Here is a 27816-nt window from a genome sequence, read left to right as displayed (position 1 = left end):
ATTTTCACACACACATTATTCATACACAGATTATTCACACACACATACACACACACACACACACACACACATTATTCACACACAGACACACACACATTATTCATACACACACACATTATTCACAAACACACACACACATTATTCATACACACACATTATTCACACACACACACACATTATTCATACACACACATTATTCACACACACACACACACACACTATTCACACACACATTATTCACACACACATTATTCATACACACACATTCTTCACACACGCACATTATTTGCACACACATTATTCACACACACACACACACATTATTCACACACACACTATTCATACACACACACATTATTCACACACACACACACATTATTCATACACACACATTATTCACACACACACACACACACATTATTCATACACACACATTCTTCACACACGCACATTATTTACACACACACATTATTCACACACACACACATTATTCATACACACACATTATTCACACACACATTATTCACACACACATTATTCACACACACACACACACATTATTCACACACACATTATTCATACACACACATTATTCACACACACATTATTCACACACACCCATTATTCACACACACACACACACATTATTCATACACACACACACACATTATTCATACACACATTATTTACACACACACATTATTCTCACACACACACATTATTCACACACACACACACACATTATTCACACACACACACATTATTCATACACACATTATTCACACACACACACACATTATTTTCACACACACATTATTCATACACACATACACACACACACATTATTCACACACACACACACACACACACACACACACATTATTCATACACACACACATTATTCACAAACACACACACACATTATTAATACACACACATTATTCACACACACACACACACACACACACACACACACACATTATTCATACACACATTATTCACACACACACACACACACTATTCATACACACACACATTATTCACACACACACACACACACATTATTCATACACACACATTCTTCACACATGCACATTATTTGCACACACATTATTCATACACACATTATTCACACACACACACACACATTATTCATACACACACACATTATTCACAAACACACACACACATTATTAATACACACACATTATTCACACACACACACACACACACACACACACACATTATTCATACACACATTATTCACACACACACACACACACTATTCATACACACACACATTATTCACACACACACACACACATTATTCATACACACACATTCTTCACACATGCACATTATTTGCACACACATTATTCATACACACATTATTCATACACACACACACACACACATTATTCACACACACACACACACACACATTATTCATACACACACATTCTTCACACACGCACATTATTTACACACACACATTATTCACACACACACATTATTCATACACACACATTATTCACACACACATTATTCACACACACACATTATTCACACACACACACACACACACACACACACATTATTCATACACACACATTATTCACACACACACACACACACACATTATTCACACACACACACACATTATTCATACACACATTATTCACACACACACACACACACACATTATTCACACCCACACACACACACACACACACACACACATTATTCACACACACATTATTCACACACACACACACACACACACACACATTATTCACACACACACACACATTATTCATACACACACATTATTCACACACACACACACACACACACATTATTCACACACACACACACATTATTCATACACACATTATTCACACACACACACACACACACACATTATTCACACACACACACACACACACATTATTCACACACACATTATTCACACACACACACACACACACACACACACACACACACATTATTCACACACACAAACACACACATTCATACACACACATTATTCACACAAACACACACACACATTATTTTCACACACATTATTCATACACACATTATTCACACACACATTCACACACACACACACACACACACATTATTCACACACACACACACACACACACACACCATCTAACTCTACATTAGTTGGGCGGACATGACTGGACAGCACACAGCACCACTTGCACTCTGCACTAGCACCAGGGTTGCCAACCATCCAGAAATTTCTGGACAGTCCGTAAAAATAAGCGACTTTTTTCCTGTGTCCGTGAAAAAAAAAAATGTGTCTGTGATTTTTTTGAGGTTGGTTGTATTTGACTAGATTATTTTGGTGGTAATTCTCATCATTTGACAGCTCCCAGTAAATGCTGGTGATGGCGTCTTATCAGTATATTGAGCTGTAGACACAGATTACGTGTAATATTTATTATGGTTTTCCAATTTCTCCGTAAAAAATGTCTGTCAGTGATTTTGGGATAAATTGTCCAGGAAAAGGTAAAATTCTGCTTGGCAGCCCTAACCAGCACTTTCCCCTTGTACTTTTACACCTCATCCAGCTCCAGTCCAATGAAGTATTCCAGCAGTTAACCCCTTGTGGCTCTGGTTTCTATCCCACCACCCACCACCCTCAGCCCTGCAGACTCTCGTTGGATGAGATGACACTCATGTGGGGAAGATGCTGCCGTCCAGGACACGCCTGCTGCTGCTGTCCCTTTAAGATGAGGCAGTGAGAGGAGCTGGAGCAGCAGAGAGCTCAGTACCTGAGAGGATCTCACAGAGAGCAGCCAGAGAGGCTCCAAGAAAGTCTCTGCTCGTCCCTCTGACTGCCCCTTGGTCGACTTCACATCCGCCGACCAGATCGCACCAACTTTCGTCGCTGAGGTCTGATCGCAAACGTCTCGGCTCCTGACTTCCTCTCTGTAGTCGGCGCGAGACGATTCGACAATACAAACCAAGCAGTCCAGCCTGTGGTGCGGAGCGGCGGCGGTAGGCATGATCCTCCTGCTGACTGGGATTATTTGTTTACTGGTTTTTGCTACTAGTAATACTATAAAGAACCAGGAGAAGACTGGGGAGCGCTTTGTGTGCACTGCCCTCCCCCCTGATGCCACCCCAGGGTGCCCCATGCCAGGCTTCACCGGGTCCCCAGAAGAGGAGCTGAGAACTACTGTCATTCAGCTCCGGGAAACCGTCCTGCAACAGAAGGAGACCATAGGCAACCAAAAGGAAACCATCAGGGAGCTGACTGCCAAGTTAACCCGCTGCGAGAGCCTGGCAGAGGATGGCAAGCATGGCTCCTGGAAAAAACTATCCGGCAAAGCGGGAGGAAAAGACACCATGGGGGATCTGCCCCGGGACCCCGGTCAGGTCATCGACCAGCTGGGCCGCACCATGCAGACTCTGAAGGACAGGCTGGAGAACCTGGAGGTAAGGCTGGCCACAGGATGTGATTATAGGGGGGGGGGGGGGGGGGGGGGAGGTGAAAACCGCAGTGCAAGGCTGTGTTCACACTGTGCGGAGCCTGGACCTCAGCACCAGGGACAGCGCGCAGGGAGAGGAGCCCGGGAGCTGTCCAAGGTACAGGGTGCTGACAGGGGTCCAACCACTTCATCGTGTCTGCACCACTGAATGTAGCAGAGCTAGAGCTGTCACTGAACTATGTTGTGTGAATGTGGTTAATTTAGGAAGATCAGTCACAGTCCTACAGAACACTGGACCAAGTCAGCTCTGCTACATACACAGGCTCTGCTCTACCTGTATATACACTGCAGCTTAATACTATCTATTTATCTATCTATCTTATATCTATCTTATCTATCTATCATCTATTTATCTCAATGTAGCAGAGCTAGAGATGTAGAACTGTTCTGTGAATGTTAAGTTGATTTAGAAAGATCAGTCACCGTCTTACAGAACACAACTACTAACAAACCATGAGGTAGTGGAACACTGGACCAAGTCAGCTCTGCTTCACTGACAGACCATGCTCTGCTCTATCTGTATATACACTGCAGCTTAATATCATCTATATATCTATCTATCTATCTATCTATCTATCTATTATCTATATATCTATCTATCTATCTATCTATCTATCTATCTATCTATCTATCTATCTCAAATCTGTTTAATCTATCCTTGCATATCATGGTTAAAATAGGACATATTTCCATGCAATTCAACTAGAGGAGGAGAAAAAGACATCACTTTGTCCTTCACCCTATCAATCGATTTATTGGTCTGTCTACATATCTATTCTACATAATATGGTTACAGCATGTCAATCTAGTTCAACCAACGGAGGGGAGAAATCTATCTATCTATCTTCTATCTATCTAATATCTATCTATCTATCTATCTATCTATCTATCTATCTATTATCTCTCTATCTATCTATCTATCTATCTATCTATCTATCTATTATCTCTCTATCTCTCTATCTATCTATCTATCTATCTATCTATCTATCTATTATCTCTCTATCTATCTATCTATCTATCTATCTATTATCTCTCTATCTATCTCTCTATCTTCTCCATAGACATTGTGCAGCGCTGTGTACTCCACTCAGTTCTAGGGTCTGACCACAGCCCAGTGTATATGAAGTGTCTGTCCGTCTGTAATGTATGTCTGTCCGTCAGCACGGGGACAGACTGGCGCTCACTCGCTGGCACCGACATGTATGAGCGATGGATGTACCATGAGAACCTGAAGATCGAGCACCAAATATCCAGAACCTCAGGGAGTCCGTGGTGTCTCTTCAGGACATTACACGCCGCACACTGACGTCCTCCGTATCTGCGGTCCGTCTACAACCCCCCAAACCCCCTCTTGCAGCCGTTCATTATTGATTATGACAGCGGCTTAAAGGGGCAGGAACCCTGAAGAAGTTCTTTCCATGGACTTTCTTATGCAGACCTGATCCTATTCCACATTGACTCCTTGCATTGTGACTCTGTAAAACATCGGATGGGTTCTGTATGAATGAAAGGCACAATGCTGAGGACAATGTCTGCTCGTTGTCTGCATGAGGCTTGTTATTCTAGTGGGAGGAGGAGAGGAGAGGAGAGGGAGAGGAAGAGGGGAGGGGAGGGGAGGGGAGGAGAGGGGAGGAGAGGAGAGGAGAGGGAGAGGAAGAGGGGAGGGGAGGAGAGGGGAGGAGAGGAGAGGGGAGGAGAGGAGAGGGAGAGGAAGAGGAGAGGGGAGGAGAGGGGAGGAGAGGAGAGGGAGAGGAAGAGGAGAGGAGAGGAAGAGGAGAGGAGAGGGGAGGAAGAGGACAGGAGAGGAGAGGAGAGGAAGAGGAGAGGGGAGGAGAGGAGAGGAGAGGAAGAGGAAGAGGAAGAGGAGAGGAAGAGGAGAGGAGAGGAAGAGGAGAGGGGAGGAGAGGAAGAGGAGAGGGGAGGAAGAGGACAGGAGAGGAGAGGAGAGGAAGAGGAGAGGGGAGGAGAGGAGAGGAAGAGGAGAGGAAGAGGAAGAGGAGAGGAAGAGGAGAGGAGAGGAAGAGGAGAGGAGAGGGAGAGGAAGAGGGGAGGGGAGGGGAGGAGAGGAGAGGAAGAGGAGAGGAAGAGGAAGAGGAGAGGAAGAGGGAGAGGAAGAGGGGAGGGGAGGGGAGGGGAGGAAGAGGGGAGAGGAGAGGAAGAGGAGAGGAGAGGGGAGGAAGAGGACAGGAGAGGAGAGGAGAGGAAGAGGGGAGGGGAGGAGAGGAGAGGAAGAGGGGAGGAGCAGGGGGGGAAGAGGGGGAGAAGAGGAGAGGGGAGGAAGAGGAGAGGAAGAGGAGAGGAGCGGAGAGGAGAGGAGAGGAAGAGGAGAGGAGAGGAAGAGGAGCGGAGAGGAGAGGAGAGGAAGAGGAGAGGAGCGGAGAGGAGAGGAGAGGAAGAGGAGAGGAGAGGAAGAGGAGAGGAGAGGAGAGGAGAGGAAGAGGAGAGGAAGAGGAGAGGAAGAGGAAGAGGAGAGGAAGAGGAGAGGAGAGGAAGAGGAGAGGGGAGGAGAGGAGAGGAAGAGGAGAGGAAGAGGAGAGGAGAGGAGAGGAAGAGGAGAGGAAGAGGAGAGGAGAGGACCGCGACTCCCAGTGAGGGATAGAGCGGTCTAATCCTCGGCGGAATGTGCACACGCCGGTCACTATCTCATGTGTTGTTCATATATGTAGCAGCCATGACTTTGTCACTTAAAGAGGTATTGAAGTTTGAGCAAATGAACATTTTGTAAAATGGAGTTATTTCCATATACCTTCAGTCTATCTATCTATCTATCTATCTATCTATCTATCTATCTATCTATCTATTATCTATCTATCTATCTATCTATCTATCTATCTATTTCACAATCTTCAAGATCTCTGCTTGCAGCCATGCAATGGAATTCTTCATTGTTTACTTCTATGTGATACAAATCTGTCCTGGTCCCAGCTCATTAAAGGAGTTGTGCCAAGTTTTGAAGTTATCCCCCACCCACAGAATAGAGAATAACCAACTGATCCATGGGGGTCCCACCACTGGGACCTCTACCGATCCACAGAACGGAGGTCCCATTCCAAGATCTGATGGAGTGGCGGGTCAAGCCATGTGCCCTGCAGCTCCATTCATTCTCTATGGAACCTCTAGAGACAGCGGACTACAACTCTCAGCTATTTCCAGTGGTCCCATAGAAAATGAATGGAGCAGCAGAGCACAAGCTTGACCCGCCAGTCCATCCCCCCATTTTTAGGAACGGTGGGGGTTCCAGCGGGAATAAGGGATAGTTGCACTGTAACAAGCCATGCACCTGTGTGTCCATCACTCGACCGGGGTAAATAATGAAGGGTTCTATTCCATGACTGCAAGCAGAGATCTTGAGTAGTGCGATGAATTGCTTCAGAAAGTATATTGGAAAATTGTATAAACTTTTATCATACATTTGTTCATAGAGACTCTAATGGCCTTTTGAGTTCATGCAGCAACATTACAATGAGTGGTATTAAATGTCCCAGACAAACTCAGCTCTGCTGCATCTGTAATGATGATAACACTATGGCTGGGTAACCAGAGCAGGTAGCAGAAATGGGATAAGGCATTTTAGACTCATTTCGGCCCCATTGCAGGGGAACGCTGTGAATTTGGATGCCTAATCTATCCGTCAGATGTCTAATTGATTGTCCTTTTTTGTTAAAGTATCAGTTGCGATCCAATGTGTCGTATTCGGCTCTGCCGAGTGACCTCCGAGAGATGCTCCAGAGGAGGCTGGGGGACCTGGAGCATCAGCTTTTAAACAAAGTGGCAGAACTTGAAGATGAAAAGTCGTTGCTTCATAATGAGAGCGCAGCGCACAGGCACAGGACCGAGTCCGCGCTCTCTGCTCTCCTGGAAAGAGTCAGCGAGCTGGAGAAAGGTAAGTCCCATACATGCGTGATGTGTCAGCAGTGATGGCGGAGGAGGTTTTATGGACCTGGCTGCTTTCTTCCAGGAACACTCCACAGGTTGTGCGTAGTATTACAGCTCAGCTCTATTCACTTCACTGGACAGGATCTGCAGTACCAGACACAGCCTGTGGACAGGTGTGGCGCTGTTTCTGGAAGAATGCAGCCATGTTCTTCTAATTCTGGATAAGACATGTGACTTTTCAAATGTGAAGAATTACAGTACGGCCACATGTTCATGTTTTTTTATGCAGTTTTTGAAGCCAATACAAGAGATGGATTTAAGAGAAGAAGCAGTGACCGTCTTAAGGCTTTCTCTCCTTTTATCATCCACAACTGATTCATTAATGATACCAGATGATAAAATGATGACCACAGAATGTATGTAAGAGTTTAACAATAGATAGATAATAGATAGATAGATGATAGATAGATGATAGATAGATGATAGATAGATAATAGATAGATAGATAATAGATAATAGATAGATAATAGATAGATAGATAGATAGATAATAGATATGAGATGATAGATAGATAGATAAATAGATAATAGATAGATAGATAGATAGATAGATAGATAATAGATAGATAGATAGATAGATAGATAGATAGATAGATAGATAGATAGATAGATAGATAGATAGATAGATAGATAGATAGATAGATAGATAGATAATATATATATATATAGATAGATGATAGATAGATAGATAATAGATAGATAGATAGATAGATAGATAATAGATAATAGATTGATAGATAGATAGATAGATAGATAGATAGATAATAGATAGATAATAGATGATAGATAGATAGATAGATAGATAGATAGATAGATAGATAGAGAGATAATAGATAGATAGATAGATAGATAGATAGATAATATATATATATATATATAGATAGATGATAGATAGATAGATAATAGATAGATAGATAATAGATAATAGATTGATAGATAGATAGATAGATAGATAGATAATAGATAGATAATAGATGATAGATAGATAGATAGATAGATAGATAGATAATAGATAATAGATAGATAGATAATAGATAGATGATAGATAGATAATAGATAATAGATGATAGATAATAGATGATAGATAATAGATGATAGATAGATAGATAGATAGATAGATAGATAGATAGATAGATAATAGATAATAGATAGATTGTAGGTAGATGGATAGATATAAGATACATAGATATGAGATAGATAATAGATAGATAGATAGATAGATAGATAGATAGATAATAGATAGATATAAGATACATAGATATGAGATAGATAGATAGATAGATAGATAGATAGATAGATAGATAGATAGATAGATAGATAGATAATAGATGTGTTCAGGGGTGGACTGGGAACAACCTAAAAGTGGTCCTTATGTTGTAGGTGGGTTTAAATTGACAGAAAGAGGAGCAAAACACATTAGACAGGGACAATAAAAGTAGATGGGACAATCAATACATTGGTGCAGCACAAGATACCGCCGCAGCAGAAGCAAATACCACAGTGCAGCACATAGCACTGCTGCCCCTGCTGCTGTATTCAACTGTATCATCGTCCTGAGGACAGCAATACAGTTGATTAAGTTGAGTTAATTAAAGGGTTTCTGTCACCTGAAAAATGGGTATTAAGCTGGCTGACATGAGCGATGTGCTCATGTCAGCTGAACATAACTATATTAGTGCCATCTCACTATGTGCCGCCGTTATTGAGAAAAAGGAACTTTTATAATATGCCAATTAACCTCTAGGATCAGGGGGGGGCGTTGAACCTGCCCCTAGAGGCCCTGTTTGCCCACTTCTTTTCATGCCCTTCTTCTCTTGATTGACAGGACCAGGGCAGAGCTGCTCTCCTCTTGCCAGCCGCGTCTACTAAGAAAATCACACGCCTGCGCCGTCCCGCTCAGTATTCGGCGCAGGCGCACAGTGAGGGAAGGACGGTCGGCGCCGGCTGGCTTCCTCACTGTGTGCCTGCGCTCAATACGTCACAGTGAGGAAGCCGGCTGTCGGAGAACGTCCTTCCCACACTGCTCTGCGCAGAATACGAGACGGCGCAGGCGCGAGATTTTCTGACGGAGGAGAGCAGCGCTGCCCTGGTCCTGTCAATCAAGAGAAGAAGGGTGTGAAAAGAGGTGGGCAAACGGGGCCTCTAGGAGCAAGTGCAACGCCCCCCCGGACCCTAGAGGTTAATTAGCATATTAGAAAAGTTCCTTTTTCTCCATCACGGCTTTAGGCAGCGAGATGGCACTAATATAGTTATGTTCAGCTGACATTGGCACGTCGCTCATGTCAGCCAGCTTAATACCCGTTTTTCAGGTGACAGAAACCCTCTAATGCTGAGAGGATCACATGTATCCGTCCAGCGGCCGTAAGGAGGGCTCAGGCGGCCCCCTGGGTTTCGGCCAACTGGGAAATTTCCCTGTAGGGTCTATGGCCAGTCCATCCCTGATAATGTGTACAGTATGTGTATGTATCATGTATGATAACCTCCTATTCTTCAAGCCTGTACACAGATCTGCCTATAGACAGGTTTACTGTCTGTGCCTTCCACAGGGAAGGACCTATGGCCTCCAGGTATTAACCACTGGTATCCCAGTATGAGCTGTGATTATATTCATTTCTAAACCAGTTCCAAGCCGTTGGATCCCGTCGGTGTATTACAGGGGTTGAGACCATACAGTGACTCCCTATAGGCCACCTCTACAACCTGCGTGGAGACTGTTACCTACAGGCGGTGACGTCTTCTGCAGGTTCTGGATGGAGGCCTGTGTGTCACTGCATTTTATAGATAGGTTATAATGGCTGAATTCAAATACGTGTTTGCTGGGCATTTTACTCCTCGAGGACCAGAAAACCAAATATTGCCACCGGCACTTTTAGTAGTTGCTGCCTGGTAATGAGAACGGGTGAGGGAGCTGGAGGTGTAGTTAGTATACCGCCATATGTGAGACCGATATCCAAGCACATCTGTAACATGATAATGTCATGTGATACTAATAGTGATACCTTCCCTCTATCACGGCAGTAATAATAAAGGCTCATAGCTGGTGGTGGATCCGCAGAAGTTATGAAGAGACGCCACTCCATAACTTCGGCGCATCCAGCTCCAGTTCTAAATGTAAGGTTACTTTCACATTAACGTTTCTATTTTCCGGTATTAAGATCCGCCATAGTATCTCAATACCGGAGAAAACCGCTTCCGTTTTGTCCCCATTCATTATAAATGGGGACAAAACATAACTGAACAGAACAGAGTGCTCCAAAATGCATTCCGTTCCGTTTGGTTGCGTTCTCAGACCAGAGAGAAAACCGCAGCATGTTGTAGTTTTCTTTCCGTCATGGGATGCGGACCAAGACGGATCCGTCATGACCCGCAATGCAAGTCAATGGGGTCGGATCCGTTTAACTCTGACACAATAGCAACCTAGGTATAGCCAAGATTTAATTATGTTTAAAGGGGTTGTCTGGGTTCAGCGCTGAACCCGGACATACCCATATTTTCACCCAGGCAGCCCCCCTGATGTTAGTATCGGAGCATCTCATGCTCCGATGCGCTCCCTTTGCCCTGCACTAGATGGCGCAGTGCAAGGGCTCTTTTGTTTACAATAACACACTGCCGGGTGGAAGCTTCCGCCCGGCAGTGTGTTCGGTGACGTCACCGGCTCTGATGGGCATGCTTTAGCGCTGCCCTACCCGTTTTACTGGCTACGGCAGAGCTAAAGCCCGCCCATCAGTGCCAGTGACGTCACCGGGCTTCCTGGCAGCCCCATGGAGAGCCCGGTTCATCACCGGAACTCCAGAAAATGCCTTTGCCCTTCACGATTTAGCGCAGGGCAAAGGAGAACATCGGAGCATGAACTGCTCCGATGCTCAAGTCAGGGGGGCTGCCGGGGGGGAAATGGAGGGATGTCCGGGTTCAGCTCTGAACACGGACAACCCCTTTAAATACTACAACTATATTACTATAACTTTAAACTATATTACCTCTTAAAAGGGGTTATCCCATGACTAATGTAATAAATGATAATCAGACATCATATAGTCCATGGCAATCTCTTTCTAACAAAGCTAGAACCAGACCTGTACCTCACATGGATCCAGAGATCTCCCCATTCATTGCTCTGCTAGATGTATACAAAGCTGGCACCTTAAGGGGAGTGTCTTTTCTGCTGCAGCTAAGGGGGCGTGTCCATGCTCTCTCTATCACAGCCCAGGGGGCGTGTCCAGGCTCTGCCTATCACAACTCAGGAAGCAGTTGAAAGACGAAACTGAGCATGTGCGGCCATCTCAGTGAGCAGGACAAAGAAATAAGAAAAGGAACAAACAGCAGGTGGCGCTATACATATAGATTTTATTGAATAGCTCACTGGCTATGATAAATGTTTAATTACATGCAATTACAAAAATATTTATATCCAGGTGCTGGTTTGAAAACTGTAGATCATTTTTCGTGGGACAGCCCCTTAAAGGGGATATTCCAGACTCAGCCAATAAAGGTCCTCATATAATGAAAAGTTATAAAATTTTCTACTTTCTGCATAAATTTTAAGATCTCTGTTTGCTGTCAATTAATAGGGACCCGCATTCTTTCCTTCCATTAGATGAACCCTATATTGGTCTGATGATCACGTGGAGTCCATTCCACGTCAGAGCTCACCGTACTGTAATGAGATGTGAACTTGTACATCATCCCATCACCGGGGTAGCACATACGTAGATCTGGCAGTACTAAGTCGTGACATATCACAATACTAGTATAGTATATAAAACAAATAGGAGTAACATAGTGCCATACAGAGTACTATTAATACTCCAGCATGCAAACCTGCAGTTTACCATATGCTATGAGTACTGGAATTTCTGCAGGCAAGCATTATATCATATACTACCACTACTCCAGTAAAACTGCTGACATTGTATTATTTGGTACTCCCACGGTATTGGGAGAGCAAGCAATGTATTGTAAACTACCGTACTACTGCGGCGTACAGCGGAACGGTCCACCTACCTGGAAGAGGTAACAAATTATATCTACTGATCAGTGCAATACATCTACAGATCACAGTAATGTATCCTAAGTAGACTGTAGACCTGTCCGCTGTTTGCTACAATATTGCAGAAATGGACCGACCGTGTTGCCTATAGCAACCATCTCATTGTTGAGCGCTGTTAGGTTGCTATGGGCAACAAAGACTGTATGGCAATGCATCCAGGTTGCTGTGATTGCTATCTGAAGGCTAAACACATTGTAAAGTGCATTAATAAGGAATTATGTTACGGGAAGGTAGACCAATTCGATTTTCCATTTTAAAAACAACCTACTTTGGGTTCACAGGATAATTTAATCCCCGTATAACACATAAAAGAGTTTAGAAAAGTGAGATGTCAGGAAGCAGAAGGTAAATGTTTCCATCTATATGATTGCAGGACGGATAAGACGAGTATTTAAAGGGAATCTGTCACCACTTATTACCTGCCTATCAATGCAAATGACTTATTAGAGAATCCAGTGCACCTTACACCATCTCGATCGGTGGCCCCTCTGCAGAGCTAGTCACGTTTTTATTTATTTATTTTCTTAAAGGATATATTTTCATAAAAAAATCTATTTTAGCATATGTTACTGCTGCAGCAGCAGCATTATGCATAAAGCAATCTTTAGTTTCTTCACTTACCACTGTTTTCCTTGAGTTTTCCCCTTAGTTACGGCTGTTTTGAATCCTACATTATGAGGATCTTCTCAAGATGGCTCCTCTGCCAGTTCTCTGAGGACAAAACTGCATTCCCTCAGGTCACATACAAACTTGCTGTAGCCAGCAGCTTCCTGCCAGCCAATCGTATTGGATTACTGAGAGACACGCCTCCTCACTCTGAAGCCTAATGCAGATGCGGTGCGCTCCTTGTCACTGCGCGATCCCGTCTCCGGTTCCCGCACTCAGCCGGTCGCTTTCGTCTCTCTGCACATGAGCCGGGCGCGCGCGCGCACGATGGGAAAGCCTGGCGCATGCGCAGAGAGAGGAAAGTGGACGGCTGAGTGCGGGAGACGGAGACGGGATCGCGCAGGGACAAGGAGCTCACCGCGCATGCGCGAGACTTGCACGACCCCAGCCTCACTGCAGGATGTCAAGGTGAAATCTGTGTCCTGCAATGCACGAACACCGTCCGTGGGGCAGCCGCAGCAGATCGCGGACCCATTCCCTTTAATGGGTCCGCGATCCGGCCGTTCCGCAAAAAATGTAGGACATGTTCTATCTTTTTGCGGAACGGAAGTATGGGCAAAACCTCACAGAAGCACTCCGTAGTGCTTCCGTAGGGTTCTGTTCCGTGCTTCCGTTCCGCACCATTCCGCATCTCAGGATTTGTGGACCCATTGAAGTGAATGAGTCCGCATCTGTGATGTGGAATGCTCCTTGTCACTGCGCGATCCCGTCTCCGGCTCCCGCACGCAGCCGGCGCATGCTCTGGGCTTTTCAATTGTGCGCGCGCGCCCGGCGAATGCGCTGAGGGAGAAAAGCATCCGGCTGAGTGCGGGAGCCGGAGACGGGATTGCGCAATGACAAGGAGCACACCGCGCATGCGCAAGACTTGCATGATCCCAGCCTCACAGCAGGATGTCAATCACAGTGAAGGGAGGATGGGTAAGGGGCAGGCTGAGCTTCACTTGAAGCGAGGAGGCCGCTGCCCCCTTGACTACAAACTCTGCTGTTACATAGCGCGTGCAGGTGATTAAAGTTCGTTTTTCAAGATTTTGGTGCATCTGGCCGGAGGAAGAAAAGGATCTTTAGAAACATACTGCTGGCTACTTTAAGGTAATGCTGGTGGTTTGGGAGGCGCTTTTTAGGTGACAGATTCCCTTTAAGCAATGGAGGTTCTTGGTGCAACAAGGGCGTCACCATTAGGGCCTCGTTGCACCCAAAACTCTGCTCACTTTCCCTGCCCACTACCAGGCAGTGTCGATGTAATCACTGGAAGTTCACCCCTCGGATCGTCACACGTGCAGTGCAGGCCGACAGCTTGCTGGGACGAAAGACTTTGTACTGCGAATACAGTGCCAGGTGCTTAGCAACATTATTGGCGCATGCACAGTACAGATTTTTGCAGCCCAGCAAGATTCAAGCCTATACTGCACATGAACTGATCACAGAGGCGAACGTGCGAGACTTCAGGGCCAAGTGGGATTATGTCAACACTGCCTGGCGGTGCTGTCACTCAAAGTGGGTGGGGGGGGGAGCAGGGAGAGAGAGCGGAGCTTTGGGTGCAACAAAGTGCAATGGTGAGCCTATGAGCACAAAATAAAAACGTGCATAGCTCTGCAAGAACTCATGCAAATAAAAGACCAGGAAAAGTGTGTAGTCATAGACATATGCCCTCATTAGGGTTTTACGAGATGTAAGTACCCGTAGGCCTTGCTCTACCTGTGCACACCTTTAGTAGGATATGGAAGCATGCAGAGGCTTTCTCTTTTGGATCATATATACATTGTTGCTTCTAGAAGAGAATAACACTGTCATATGCTGCCATACGGAGCACTATACAGTATCCGACGGGGTGTTTATGATCAGATGGGAATCTGATCATGATCACGGGGAGTCTCTAATGCTGCGTGAACAAGGCAGATACTCTAACTGCAGCAGGTTGTCGTTCTCAGGAACAAAGGATCGTGCGTGTTGAAATCCAACATGGCTGATCCATTTCCCTCAATATCTGTCATCGAGAGAGTTATGGGCACCCATACCTGTAGAGATCATTGGCCTCGCTCACTGGGTTTGGCTGACTATGCGTATGACCATCTTATGTTTCCATACTGTGCTTCCATAATGACTCCAATTTCATACAGAAGCATATAGAGTTTTTCTATTGGAACCACAAAATGTGCCACGTTCCATCACATGTGTATGTGGATTTTCTACTTTAGAAGCAATGCCACTGAATACTGTATGGAAGCACCACATGGCGGCACACAAAGTGCCCACTGCTCCTTAGCGTACCAGTGTGAATCCCAGGGGTGGACTGGAAACCTAAAAGTGGCCCTGGGAAAAAAAGTAAACGTGGACTTATGTTGCAGGTAGGTCCAAATTAACGTAAGACGGGGCAAAATAATTAGACAGGGACAACAGAAGTAAGCAAGGCCAGTAATACCATAGTGCAGAGCAATATATTGCAGAAAATACCACAGTAGTGCAGCACAAAATACTGCCACCTGTGCCACAGTATTCAGCTGCACCCGAGGACGTCATCACAGTTGAATTCAGGAGGAGAGGTGCTTATGGGGAGAATCAGATCACTATGTACCCGGAGGTATGGAGGCCGTGCGAAGGGCTTGGGTGGCCCTCCTAGGCATCGGCCAACCGGGAAATTTCTCTGTAGGGTCTATGGCCAATCCACCCCTGATGACTCCAGGTATGAATAATATAGCCTAGAGCAGTGGGGGCGAACCTTTTACAGACCGAGTGCCAAAACTGCAACCCAAAACCCACTTATTTATCGCAAAGTGCCAACACGGCAAGTTAACCTGAATACTACAGTCCGATATAATATATCTTCCATTTACCTATAATAGCCTGCCTACATTCAGTGCGCTGCCTGTGCCGATCGTAGCACGCCCTGCGCTGATGAATGATAGGAGGCATATTGGTACACCATAGACTTTTTCCTGGGTGCGGGCGCCTACAGAGAGTAACCCCTTTGGCACCCTTGCCATAGGTTCGCCACCACTGGCCTAGAGGATGAAGCAATGATTTTATTTCTATATTTTGTCGGTTTCGATTGAAATGTCATTGTATTTATTTATTGACTGTGAACTGGTTACATTGTGTTTCCACCTTGTATATTCTGACAGGGAGCAGCGCATTCAAATCACCAGATGACTTCAAGGTTTCCCTCCCGCTTCGTACTAATTATCTGTACGGGAAGATAAAAAAGACTTTGCCTGAGCTATTTGCTTTCACGATCTGCATGTGGCTGAAGTCCAGTGCTTCACCGGGCATCGGGACCCCATTCTCCTATGCTGTACAAGGCCAAGCCAATGAGATAGTGCTGATTGAGTGGGGGAATCATCCTATTGAACTACTGATTAATGACAAGGTACGTGCAGAAGAATTCCCCCTCTTGCTTGTGCAGAATATATTACAGCTTGTAATGTTTCCTTTATCATATTCAATGGGGCTCGCCAGTGTAGGAAAATAAAAGGGGCTCTCGATGAATGGGGCAAGACGTTTTTCCTAGCAATCTACTATCAGTAGGATAATCCATCAGGTGGGTTTATAGAATGAAGGAACTGCAATGCTACGTGAAAGGGGTTGTCCCATGAAAAATATTCAACAGTTTTCAAATCAGTGCCTGGATCTGAGGACTTTTCTAATTGCATAGCCACTGAGTTATTCGATGAATTATATCTGTATGGCACCACCCGCTGTTTGTTATTTTTGCAATTTCTGTGTCCACCTTACTGAGGTGGACGCACATGCTCAGTTCCATCCTTCAATTGCCACCAGCTGCAGCAGAGAGGACACGCCCCCTGAGCCGGCAGCTTGAAATAAATCCAGCAGAGCAATGGGAGAATTGAATGGGGAGATCTCTGGATCCATGTGAGGTACAGGGCCGGTTCTAGCTTTGTTAGATTGTAGTGTACTGTATGGTGGCTGATTTTATATTTTTTTATATTGGGATAACCCCTTTAAGCACAGTATTGCTTTTAGAGGAGAATATGGCACCTTACAGAGACCCCATATGGTGACAGCTAGGGATGGGCAAAGCGAGCTTCGGATCCTAGATCCGAAGTCACTTTGCTCCATATTTCGGCTTAATGCTGTACAGAGATCTGCTTTAAAATGTATGGCCTTTGACGAGGCGAAGTCAGTTATTTCTGAAGTCTTGTGAGACTTTGGTGATTAACTTAGGTATTTGATTTTTAAACTGAAAAACCATTTTAAAACTTGGATCTGAACTTCGCTTCAGTTCCGACTAGTACCTCGAATCCGAAGCCGAGTTCAGATCCAAGTTTTAAAATGTTTTTTTTTTTTTGTTTAAAAATCAAATAGTTATTAAGGGATAACTGACTTCGCTACGTCGGAGGCCATACATTTTAATGTTGTATGGAGACTGATCTCCATAGCGTTTAACCAAAGTTTTGAGCGAAGCGACTTTGGATCTAGGATCCGAAGCTCACTTCGCTCATCCCTAGTGACAGCCTGAGTGCCTACGGGTCTGTAATACGGACCGACAGGTATTCTGTGCTGATCCATGCACGTGGCTTTGCTATGTCTACGAGTCCTTATGCTATATCCATGCGTAGCAGAAATGCTGTTGATTCTCTGGATTAGCAGGAATAAAATGCACATAGAAACACATTTGCAGGAACATGGATAATAACTTTAACAAATCTCATCCAAATGCCATGGAAAAAAATTCTGCACAAAAACTGACCTACTATATGTTAGATCTGCAGTCCAGTCAGTTCTTTCTGTGGATTTCACCCCTTAAAATGCGTGTGTATTTTGCCATGGTTTTGCTACAGAATTGGCATCAAAATCTGTGATTTTGTGTATACTCGTACATACTGGTGCCATCAAATTCATAGCATGGGACATCAAAAGTTAATCCCCAGCATACTGTGTCTGTCCTCTATGGGAGCAGCACTTCTGCTCCCATAGCTCTCCACGGTAGATCTTCACCGACACAAACTTCAAAGATGTCAGCGCTGCTTTATGTTTCAGCTTTTGCATCCATAAAGAGTCACAGAAATGCCATAGCAGGGACAATTGTAATATATATTGCGGGATAGCATTTTACAGGTTAGGTTTATAGGCTGTGCGGTGGGTTAGATTTGTTTGCATAGTCCAGATAATGAGCGCTATAATTTACATGCAGTGTAAGGCTTTCTGCAAAGCTTATTGAGCCGGTAAACATATAGTCCCATGGCGTATAGTAGTAATGTTGCTAGGAGACCCATTGTACCATTCAGATGGTCTGGTTTTTCACAGCTTATCAGAAATGCGTACAGATCTCACAAGCTGCTGTCATTTTGTGCGTCTTAAATGTATTCCCGTTGCTGCCAGCATTTGTAAAGCGAGGAATCCACAGTCCAATAACAAAGGTGTGATGCTCCAATTCTGTGGGGAAATATGAAGGTGCAGGTGAAGGTTACACATCCGAGCACAAGTTGGGTGATGGCGATTAATTAAAAGCTGCATGCAACTTTATAACCATTGGTATTGTTTCTATGTATCTAAAATAAAAATAAATCTAAGGTAACTTTGCAGATATAAAATATCCTATACTGTTTTGGGTATGCAGCTTCTATGTTGACTTACCGATTTTTTCCGCCCTATAAGACGCACCTAAGTTTTAGAGGAGGAAAATAAGAAAAAAATATTTTTCATCAGAGCTCAGCTCAGAGCCCCAATCAGACCCCCAATGTTAATCAGAACTCAGAACAGACCCCCAATGTTAATAAGACCCCCAATCAGACCTCAGATTAGATCACCCAATGTTAATAAGGCTCCATATTCAAACCTCCATGTTAATAAGCCTCCATATTAATCAGACCTCAGATCAAACCTCCATGTTAATGACCCCCATATTAATCAGACCTCAGATCAGACCTTCATGTTAATGACCCCCATAATTATCAGACCTCAGATCAAACCTCCATGTTAATTACCCCCATATTAATCAGACCCCAGATCAGACCTTCATGTTAATGACCGCCATAATTATCAGACCTCAGATCAAACCTCCATGTTAATGACCCCCATATTAATCAGACCTTCAGATCAGACCTTCATGTTAATGACACCTCCATATTAATCAGACCTCAGATCAGACCTTCATGTTAATGACCCCCATATTAATCAGACCTCAGATCAGACCTTCATGTTAATGACCCCCATATTAATCAGACATCAGATCAGACCTCCATGTTAATGGCCCCCATATTAATCAGACATCAGATCAGACCTCCATGTTAATGACCCCCATATTAATCAGACATCAGATCAGACCTCCATGTTAATGACCCTCATATTAATCACACCTCAGATCAGACCTCCATGTTAATGACCCCCATATTAATCAGACATCAGATCAGACCTTCATGTTAATGACCCTCATAGTGATCAGACCTCAGATCAAAAAATAAATAAAGCAACTCACCTCTCCTGCTCCGGACGCTTCTACCACTCCTGAGATCCAGCTCCTGCTTTTCCTTATCTTCCTGCGTGTTGTGCTGTGACCTGATGCTCATAGAGCGTCGACATCCTTACGCTGTACGCACTCACAAGCACAGCAAGCGGCCGAGGAAAACCAGGAACAGGTGAGTACAGAGCCAGGGGAGCGCAACATTCACAGCTTCCTGGTCCTCCTGTACTAATGAGCGCTTCCATAATGGGGGGAAAAAAAAAGTGCGTCTTATAGGGCAAAAAATATGTGTTCCCATGGATTCAATGCCCACACTCTATTCCCTAGAGCTTACTCTAACAGCCTCTAACAGGGGTAAAGGGAATCTGTCACCCCGGTTTTGGACAGTTATCTACAGTAATATATGTGTAATACTGCAGAAAAGGGGTCCAGATCACTATTTTTCATTTTCCTATTGTCCCCTCCTTCCACCCCGTTCTCCCACTGTCAGCATTCAAAACTGCGTAGTCGGGACTGCTGTGCTAACATAATGGAAAGGGATTCCTGTGTGTATGCAAAGCAGTCCTGACAATGTATTTCAATACAACTCTGACTGGGGGGGAACAGGGGGCAGTAGGAAAATAAAAAAATAGTGATCTGAACTCCTCATCTGCAGTACTACTCATGTACTACTGTAGATAATGGTCCAAAATCAGGGTGACAGATTCCCTGTCAATCTGTTTAATGACAGGACCAAGGATCAATACCAGGAAAATGACTTGGAGGCAGAAAAGTCCACTTCCATCTTTTATAAGTATTGCGCTGTCATATGTGGGTCTCTTATTCTGTTTCCTATGTTTAAGGTATGCTGATAAACTGGCTTATGAGGATCTGCTGCCACATGTGCATTCACATTGAGCAAATACCCACTCCATCAATGGTTAACTGTTGTATCTGCTCAATGACTTGTAAGGGTTCAGGATAGAAGAAGTTGGAAGTGCAAGCATGTAGGGTTTCATTGACTAGGAGGTTGAGATATTTATCCCATGAAAGCTTCTTCTGTCAGAAATCAGTAGTAGGCCTCATGCACACGAACGTATTTTCATTCCGTGTCCGTTCCGTTTGTTTGTGGACTGTATATGGAACCATTCATTTCAATGGGTCGGCAAAAAAAACGGAAGGTACTCCATGTGTATTCCATTTCCGTATGTCCGTATTTCCATTCCGCAAAAAAATAGAACATGTCCTATTATTGTCCGCATTACGGACAAGGATAGGACTGTTCTATAGAGGGCCAGCTGTTCCGTTCTGCAAAATACGGAATGCACATAGATGTCATTTATACGGTCGTGTGCATGAGGCCGTAAGGGAAATCTAACATTAACCCTTTAGCAGTGACCCACAAGTTCACTGCTAAAGGGTTAATGTTATGTTTCACTACTGTTAAAATGTTTACTGTGATGCTATGATGTATGCACTTTGTATTCCAAAAGCTGTGTATGGGTAGGAAATAGTTAACTGGCTAGAGGAAGTGGCTAGCAAGCAAATCAAGAGGAAAGAAGTGCATTCTGCTGCTGGTGTATTACTCAGACAAGCTAATACTGTAGAAAACAACTGTTCTTCAGGGAGACAACATCCCTGTGTGAGTGAAAGCTGCCAGACAATGTCAATAAAGCTAATGCTCGCATTTGGCTTTGGACTTTACTGCACACGGTTAGGGTTAATTGCTTCAGGCACCTGCCACACTGCTGAGACAGACCAGCCATCTGATCTAGGACTGCACCCCACAGTTGGGCAGTGATTGCTCGCCTTTGGCCAAATGTCAGTACACCTGCATGCACTACTAGGACAAGTGGTATTATAGCAACATACATTTTAGTGGTGGCGACGCCATTGGCGCTGCCCTGTTATGCCTGTATATTAACCTCTAGCATGGAACATTGAATTAAAAAAGACTGCTAAGTTTCATCACTGGTGAGCACCATAGAGTTATACTCACTGCGATAATCTCACTTTGCAGTGAGTAGGTGGAGGATTTGGATGACTGACAGAATGACAGCTCTTGATAGACTTAGAAAAACATGAGAGCAGAGGAACAGTGCAATGGTAAGCAGGCTCGGACTGGCCCACAGGGGAATCCCCCGGTGGGCCCCTGAGCAAGGTGGGCCCCTAGTCTCCCACGCCCTGCACAAGTGGCACATAACACATTAGATTTACTGCACTACATACATATATTCAATGTACAGCACCTCAACCAGCCTATGTTCATATAAAAAACTTGTTAGATTATTTATTATATTTGAATGTATCCGTACAGTGGGCCCTCAAAATAAATTTTACTGGTGGTCCCTAGGTACCCCAGTCCGACACTGATGGTAAGTGTAGTGTGAGAAGTCCTGACCAACCACACACTACTGGGATAGCATAGGGAGGTGAGGTGCTGTAATTGAGTGATCACCCCTCACTCCTCCTTGGTCTGACTGATGGTCCGACAAAGAGTGTTTAGTAAGACTCTCTGCCAAGTCAAACAGCTCGAGCAATTAAGTATTCTGGGGAACTGCACCCATTATGCCACGGCATTAGTCATTATCCCAGTGTAGCATTATTGAGTTTTAGCTATCGTGTGTTTGAATAGCAAGAGAGACACTTATAAATGATTCATCATCCTCGGAAAAGTCAATAATATTACACTGCACAACCCTTTCCCATTTCATATTGAATTCTTATTATCCGACGCATCGAAAAAACGTCCTGACGCCTGACTTTTTCTTTTTTCCCCCCGACAGGTGGCCCAGCTCCCCTTTTCCATTGGTGATGGAAAATGGCACCATGTTTGCATCACATGGACGACCAGGGATGGAATGTGGGAAGCGTATCTGGATGGCATCAAACTGGGCTCAGGGGAAAACCTGGCCCCCTGGCACCCAATTAAACCAAATGGAATTCTTATTCTGGGCCAGGAGCAGGTGAGCACCGAGTGTAATTACACAACAGCTATCCTTAGGAAAGACACGTACCTGAAAGGAACATCAGCTCAATAGTAGCCACTTCCATTGCTTTCCCCACAGCACCCAAGGGACCAATGTCCTTTCGTTGTTCCATATAAATAGCTGGTCTGAAAATTGTTCTGTTTTGAAGGATGGAGATGATAAAAACTACTGTTCCAGTGGCACGTTTTCTGTATATGCAATAGTGGGTTGTTTTTTTTCAGTGTTCTATCTTTGTTTTTAATGGACTTTATATTCTGATAAATATTTTGATAAAAAAATAAATATTTATTGCTAATTTACATTCTATTTGGATACAAATAAAATTTTGTGGCTAATTTACATGACTAAATACATATATATTTCCTTATTAAAACCAGATACTTATACATATTTATTACCAATCTGTTTTCATTTTCTGATGGGACATTTTTTAAATTCTATTTTCTGTACATGATTATGAGAACGGCCATCATGCCTGAGTTCTTTTTGTTAGCATCATTGGTTTACAGTAGCCATATGGACCTGTAGTCTGTAGTCTGGAGATGACTTTTGTGGTAGAGTGCTTTGTGACCTTTTACAGAGGTCATTGTGAATGGTGGATCTATGTTATCTGTATATATAGATGATGCCTGCCATTGCAATCCTGCCTCTAAAGGGTAATGAGATGACTGCTGAGAAGTGATTTTATTTTATTTTTTACAAATCAGGAAGTGCCAGTCTATTATAAGAATTAATGGGCAGAGTGAAAACTGCAGGATTTCAGTTTTTTTTTTAGACTAGACAGTGTAGAGATGATAGAGATGATACATATGGTATATCTTCACATAGATTTGTTAAGCATCACCTGTTGTATGGCTTACTTTGCTCCAAAATTGTGTTTCTCTCTCAGTATGTCCACCTATTGTGTCCAGTGCTAATGGTTGCACATGCTCAGTAGCTCAGACCATTACCCTAATCCTCTTGTATACAGACAGAAGAGGAATTACTGCTATTGTGTAGGCAGCCAATAAGAATCAGTGCACTAGAAGGACTGAACACAATAGGCAGGTCTTAGAATAGGCCAATAAAATGAAATCGATGGTGGCCCAACTCTTGGCAACCCTGCCGATCAGTTGGAGGGATGAGCACTGCAGCCTCTCCAATATTTCCCTTGATCCGCTGACCAGCACACTATCTAGTTTGTAGTGGCAATGCAGGGTATTGTAGCTTCATCTCATTCACTTAAAGGGGTTATCCCATGATTAATGTAAACAAGGAAAATCAGAAATGATATAGTACATATCAAGCTGGCAGCTCAAGGGAAATGTCTTTTCTCAGGGGGCCTGTCTTCTTTAGCTCTCTTCCTATCACAGCTCAGGAGGCAGTTGAAGGATGAAACTGAGCATGTGCGGCCATCTCTGTGAGTAGGACTAAGAAATAAGAAAAAAACAAACAGCAGGTGGCGCTGTACAGATACAGTTTATTGAATATCTCAGGGGCTATACTAAATTTTTTATTACATGCAATTACAAAAGTATTCAGATCCAGGTGCTGGTTTGAAAACTGTATAATATTTTTCGTGGGACAACCCCTTTAAAGGTATTTTTTGGTACTTGGTACTTATATTGATGACCTATCCTCAGTTCCGTCTATTTAATAAATTAGCTCTGCAGCAACCGGCTCATCCACTACTCTATGGATGGAGCTGTGTAGTTCTGACGCTGACTTCTGGCGCTACTGCAGAGCAGCTCATCGGCAAGGGTGTAGGTTGTTTGACCCTCCACTGATCCGGAGAATAAGCCATCAATATAAAAGTCCTGTAGAACCCCTTTAAAGGTATAGAATGAAGCTGCAATACCCTGAGTCGCCACTGCTAAGTAGATGCCGTGTAGGTCACCCTACCGAAGTAAAGACTGCAGTTGTATTCATGGCTGTCTGGATGCAGAGACCTCCACCAGTCACTAAAATTAAGATGTGGATGCACTCGGCTAACCATAGTGCCCCTTTCCACTAACAGATGGAGATCTCCCCCTATGATGTCTATATGCAGATTCAGATGTAGTCCTATAGGTATATTCATTGACATCTTCTTTGTTTCCCACCTGAAGGACACTGTTGGAGGAAGATTTGATGCCACTCAAGCTTTTGTCGGAGAACTGAGCCAGTTTAATATCTGGGACCGTGTCCTAAAATTAGAAGACATCGTCAACATAGCCAACTGTTCCACCAACATGCCAGGAAACATTATACCGTGGGCCGATAACAATGTCGATGTATTTGGGGGTGCGACAAAATTACCCCTGGAGCCATGCGAAGAACGTCTGATGGATTTATAGCCAAGACACAATTCCCTTAAGTGCTCTACTCTACGGAGACAATCTCGAATGAGGTTACTTGTCCTACAATGCACTTATTTGCTCAGATGATTTTTTTAATCCCTTGACAAAACTATTGTATCTGATGTGAAATTTAGCTCACAGGTGCCACCATGGTGTCAGCTTTCCGTGCATAAATCCAGAGTATCATGTCGGCAGCACTTCTGTGGGGAAGTCACATTTTACTGCTTCCTTATCGTAGCCATAAATCTTCTCAGATGTAGCTTCCTCTCACTTCAAATACCTTAACTATAGACATATTTTCAATATGGGTGCACCGAAAACAGATCTCTGGTTGAAGTGGTTTAACACTGATGACCAACGCTTAGGATGAGTCTGATGGGGGTCTGACTCCTGGTATTCTTGCTTATCAGATGCTTGATGGGGCTGCGGTGCCCGGGCGAGGGCTGCGGCCTCTTCATTGTTAACCAGCACAGTGCCACACATTATGTAGTGGTTGTGTATGGTACTGCAACTCCTTCCCATTTTAGGACACAGCCACTACACAATATACGACACAGCGGCAATCAGTCGTCAGACCCCCACCATTGTGATATTGATGGTCTATCCTAAGAGTAGGCCATCAAAATAAAGTCCCAGAAGGGGATTTTGTTATAACACCTTATGACTGAGACTATGAACAGTTGTAAGTGGAGGGATCACACATGGATGAAGCTAGGCCATCTTTAATTCTGCCACTGGGCACCCTCCATAGTATATACCCCTCTTTGGTTGGGGACTTTTGGCCAAGGTGTAGTTTGCAAATTGTCCAAATATTTGCAGAGATCAATCTTACTAGTGATGTGGACATAACTAGTTCTAAAAGGATAAATCTATGAAATGACAATAGCGTTAAAGAGGACCCGTCCCCTCCCCTGACTTGTCTGTTTTAGTAACTTTTTGCTTCCCTCATGTATTCTTTTGTCTCTATGTTGTGCCATTCTTTTATTATTCCTGCTAGAAGTTATGAATGAATTAGCAGTTTGCTACAAAGGTCCGGATGGGTGTTATCAGTTGGGAGTGTGTCCTTGCGCAGTCTGATATTGTCCAATCAGTATTGCCAGTGTCAGACCGTACACGGACACCCCCCAACTGGTAACAGCCATCTGGACCTCCATTGTAAATTGCTAGTAATTCGGCAGAAATAATAAAGGAATGGTACAACATAGAGTCATATGAATAGATGCTCCAGAATTATTACATGGGGAATGCATGAAGCTATTAAAACAGACGAGACAGGAGAGCTGACGGCTCCTATTTAGCAGATATTTTATGCAAACTAGTTATGTCTCGAGCTTCAGTAAAATTGCAAAATGTAGCACTTGCAAAATGCAGTTGCTATATAGTTATTATAAGAAATAAATATTATAATAATGTGCAGCAGTTTAATTACTGTAGAATGCCCCATATATTGCGGCATCATATTTCTCTATTCTGCCTCTGGATATATTCACGATAGCGCTGTTTTAACCCCTGTATAAATCACCTTTATTGATCCCAGAATCAACCAGAACAAGACATTTTGATAACATATATATTACATATACATATATATTTATTCAACTTTCATTTGCTCCAAATGATGTAAATAAACTATTTGGAGATGGACGAAAGACAAATTTATACTAATTTATACTGACTATTTTTTTGCCAGAGCTGCTATGGAAATAATATGTATAAAATATTATTAATGCACAAATGTAATAAATTTTTATGTTATTATAATACAATATATATATATAAAATCTAAATCTAATTAAATAGCCTAATGGAGAACGTAAAATAAACCAATCAAATATTGGCTCACATTAGTCCAAGGCCGATCAGAGCCAATAAGCCAGTATCTGATTGGCTGCTCATTAATAACATTACAGGCGTTGTCTGAGATTAGAAAAATGAGTTTCCCTTTGTCCCTCTGAAACAGCATCACTCTATAAATTAATTAATAGTCGTTAGCTATGAAGGTCTAGATGGGTGTCACCAGTTGGGGTTGTGTCCCTGCACAGTCTGACATTGTCCAATCAGGGCTCCAGTCTCAGATTGTGCAGGGACACCCCCACCCAAACTCGTAACACCCATTTGGACCTTCATTGTAAACTGCTAGTAATTCAGCAGGATGTGATAGTGGATCCTGTATTCTGATCTCATGCACGTCCTGTAATGGCTGCTTGTTTTCTGCTAATGAGCAATAAATTGCATTATTTTAATTTGTAATGTTTTCCTATGACCAAGTTTAATGTCACATCAATCAGACAGGCCGTAAAACTAATGATGGGGTCAAACAGAAGGGTCTAACAATGGTGTAGACAGAAGAGAAGGAGCCCTATAGCAAAGATCAAGTTGGGACCCTCCTTATGGTTCTAGGTTTTGCTACCCAGGATGGATCTGGTGTTTTTTTCCTTCTCCAAATCCTTTCCATCAATCAATTCCCAACATTTATGTTCGATAATAATGGCGGTGCACCCAGCAGTAAGAAGGATGCAACCAACCATCCCTGGTTCCCTCTCCAAGGGCTCCATAGCAGTTGTATGGTGCGTCTGTAGGGTATGTTTGCCCTTGACTTACACCAAGATGGAGAAGGAGGCACTTATGGATAGGATTGTAATGAGCAGAGAGTGAGACCTTCATGGACACCTCTCCATTGAATTCAATGGGAGTCACATCAATCAACCAAGTTCACCCTCTCATATGTTTATGAGTTCACTGGAGACTTGTCCATCTATGGATTTCTCTATTAAAATGGTATCTCGAAACTGGTACTTTTTTGACAGTTTGGGGTTCCATCACTGTGACCCATATGACGTGTCTGAAAACATTAACGTCTCATATAGGAAAAACCCCTTTAAGCCATTTAAGCCCATGTTGACTCTTTTTTAAACCTGGACTCTACCAATAGAAGTTCA

At 43.6% G+C, this 27816-nt stretch overlaps 1 protein-coding gene across 1 annotated transcript; it reads left to right on the top strand.

The window, feature by feature from the left end:
• Positions 1-2729: 2729 nt before the first annotated feature.
• On the top strand, positions 2730-27198 carry NPTX2 (neuronal pentraxin 2). Its single transcript, XM_040439782.1, has 5 exons — positions 2730-3471; positions 7191-7407; positions 16292-16536; positions 22356-22535; positions 24647-27198. The coding sequence occupies exons 1-5, from the start codon at positions 3037-3039 to the stop codon at positions 24872-24874; spliced, it is 1305 nt and encodes a 434-aa protein (XP_040295716.1). The 5' UTR covers positions 2730-3036; the 3' UTR covers positions 24875-27198.
• The last annotated feature ends 618 nt before the right edge of the window (positions 27199-27816 follow it).

Source organism: Bufo bufo, chromosome 7 (genome assembly GCF_905171765.1).
Source record: "Bufo bufo chromosome 7, aBufBuf1.1, whole genome shotgun sequence".
NCBI classification, from domain to species: domain Eukaryota; kingdom Metazoa; phylum Chordata; class Amphibia; order Anura; family Bufonidae; genus Bufo; species Bufo bufo.
The sequence above is the reverse complement of the archived record's forward strand: the minus strand, read 5'-3'. Positions and strand labels throughout refer to the sequence as shown.

Bases quoted from the DNA above. Each gene is read 5' to 3' on its own strand.
- NPTX2 (XM_040439782.1), top strand. From the start codon at position 3,037: ATGATCCTCCTGCTGACTGGGATTATTTGTTTACTGGTTTTTGCTACT. The intron at 7,408-16,291 runs GTAAGTCCCATA...ATATTCTGACAG, and splicing joins AGTCAGCGAGCTGGAGAAAG to GGAGCAGCGCATTCAAATCA. The intron at 22,536-24,646 runs GTGAGCACCGAG...TCCCACCTGAAG, and splicing joins TTATTCTGGGCCAGGAGCAG to GACACTGTTGGAGGAAGATT.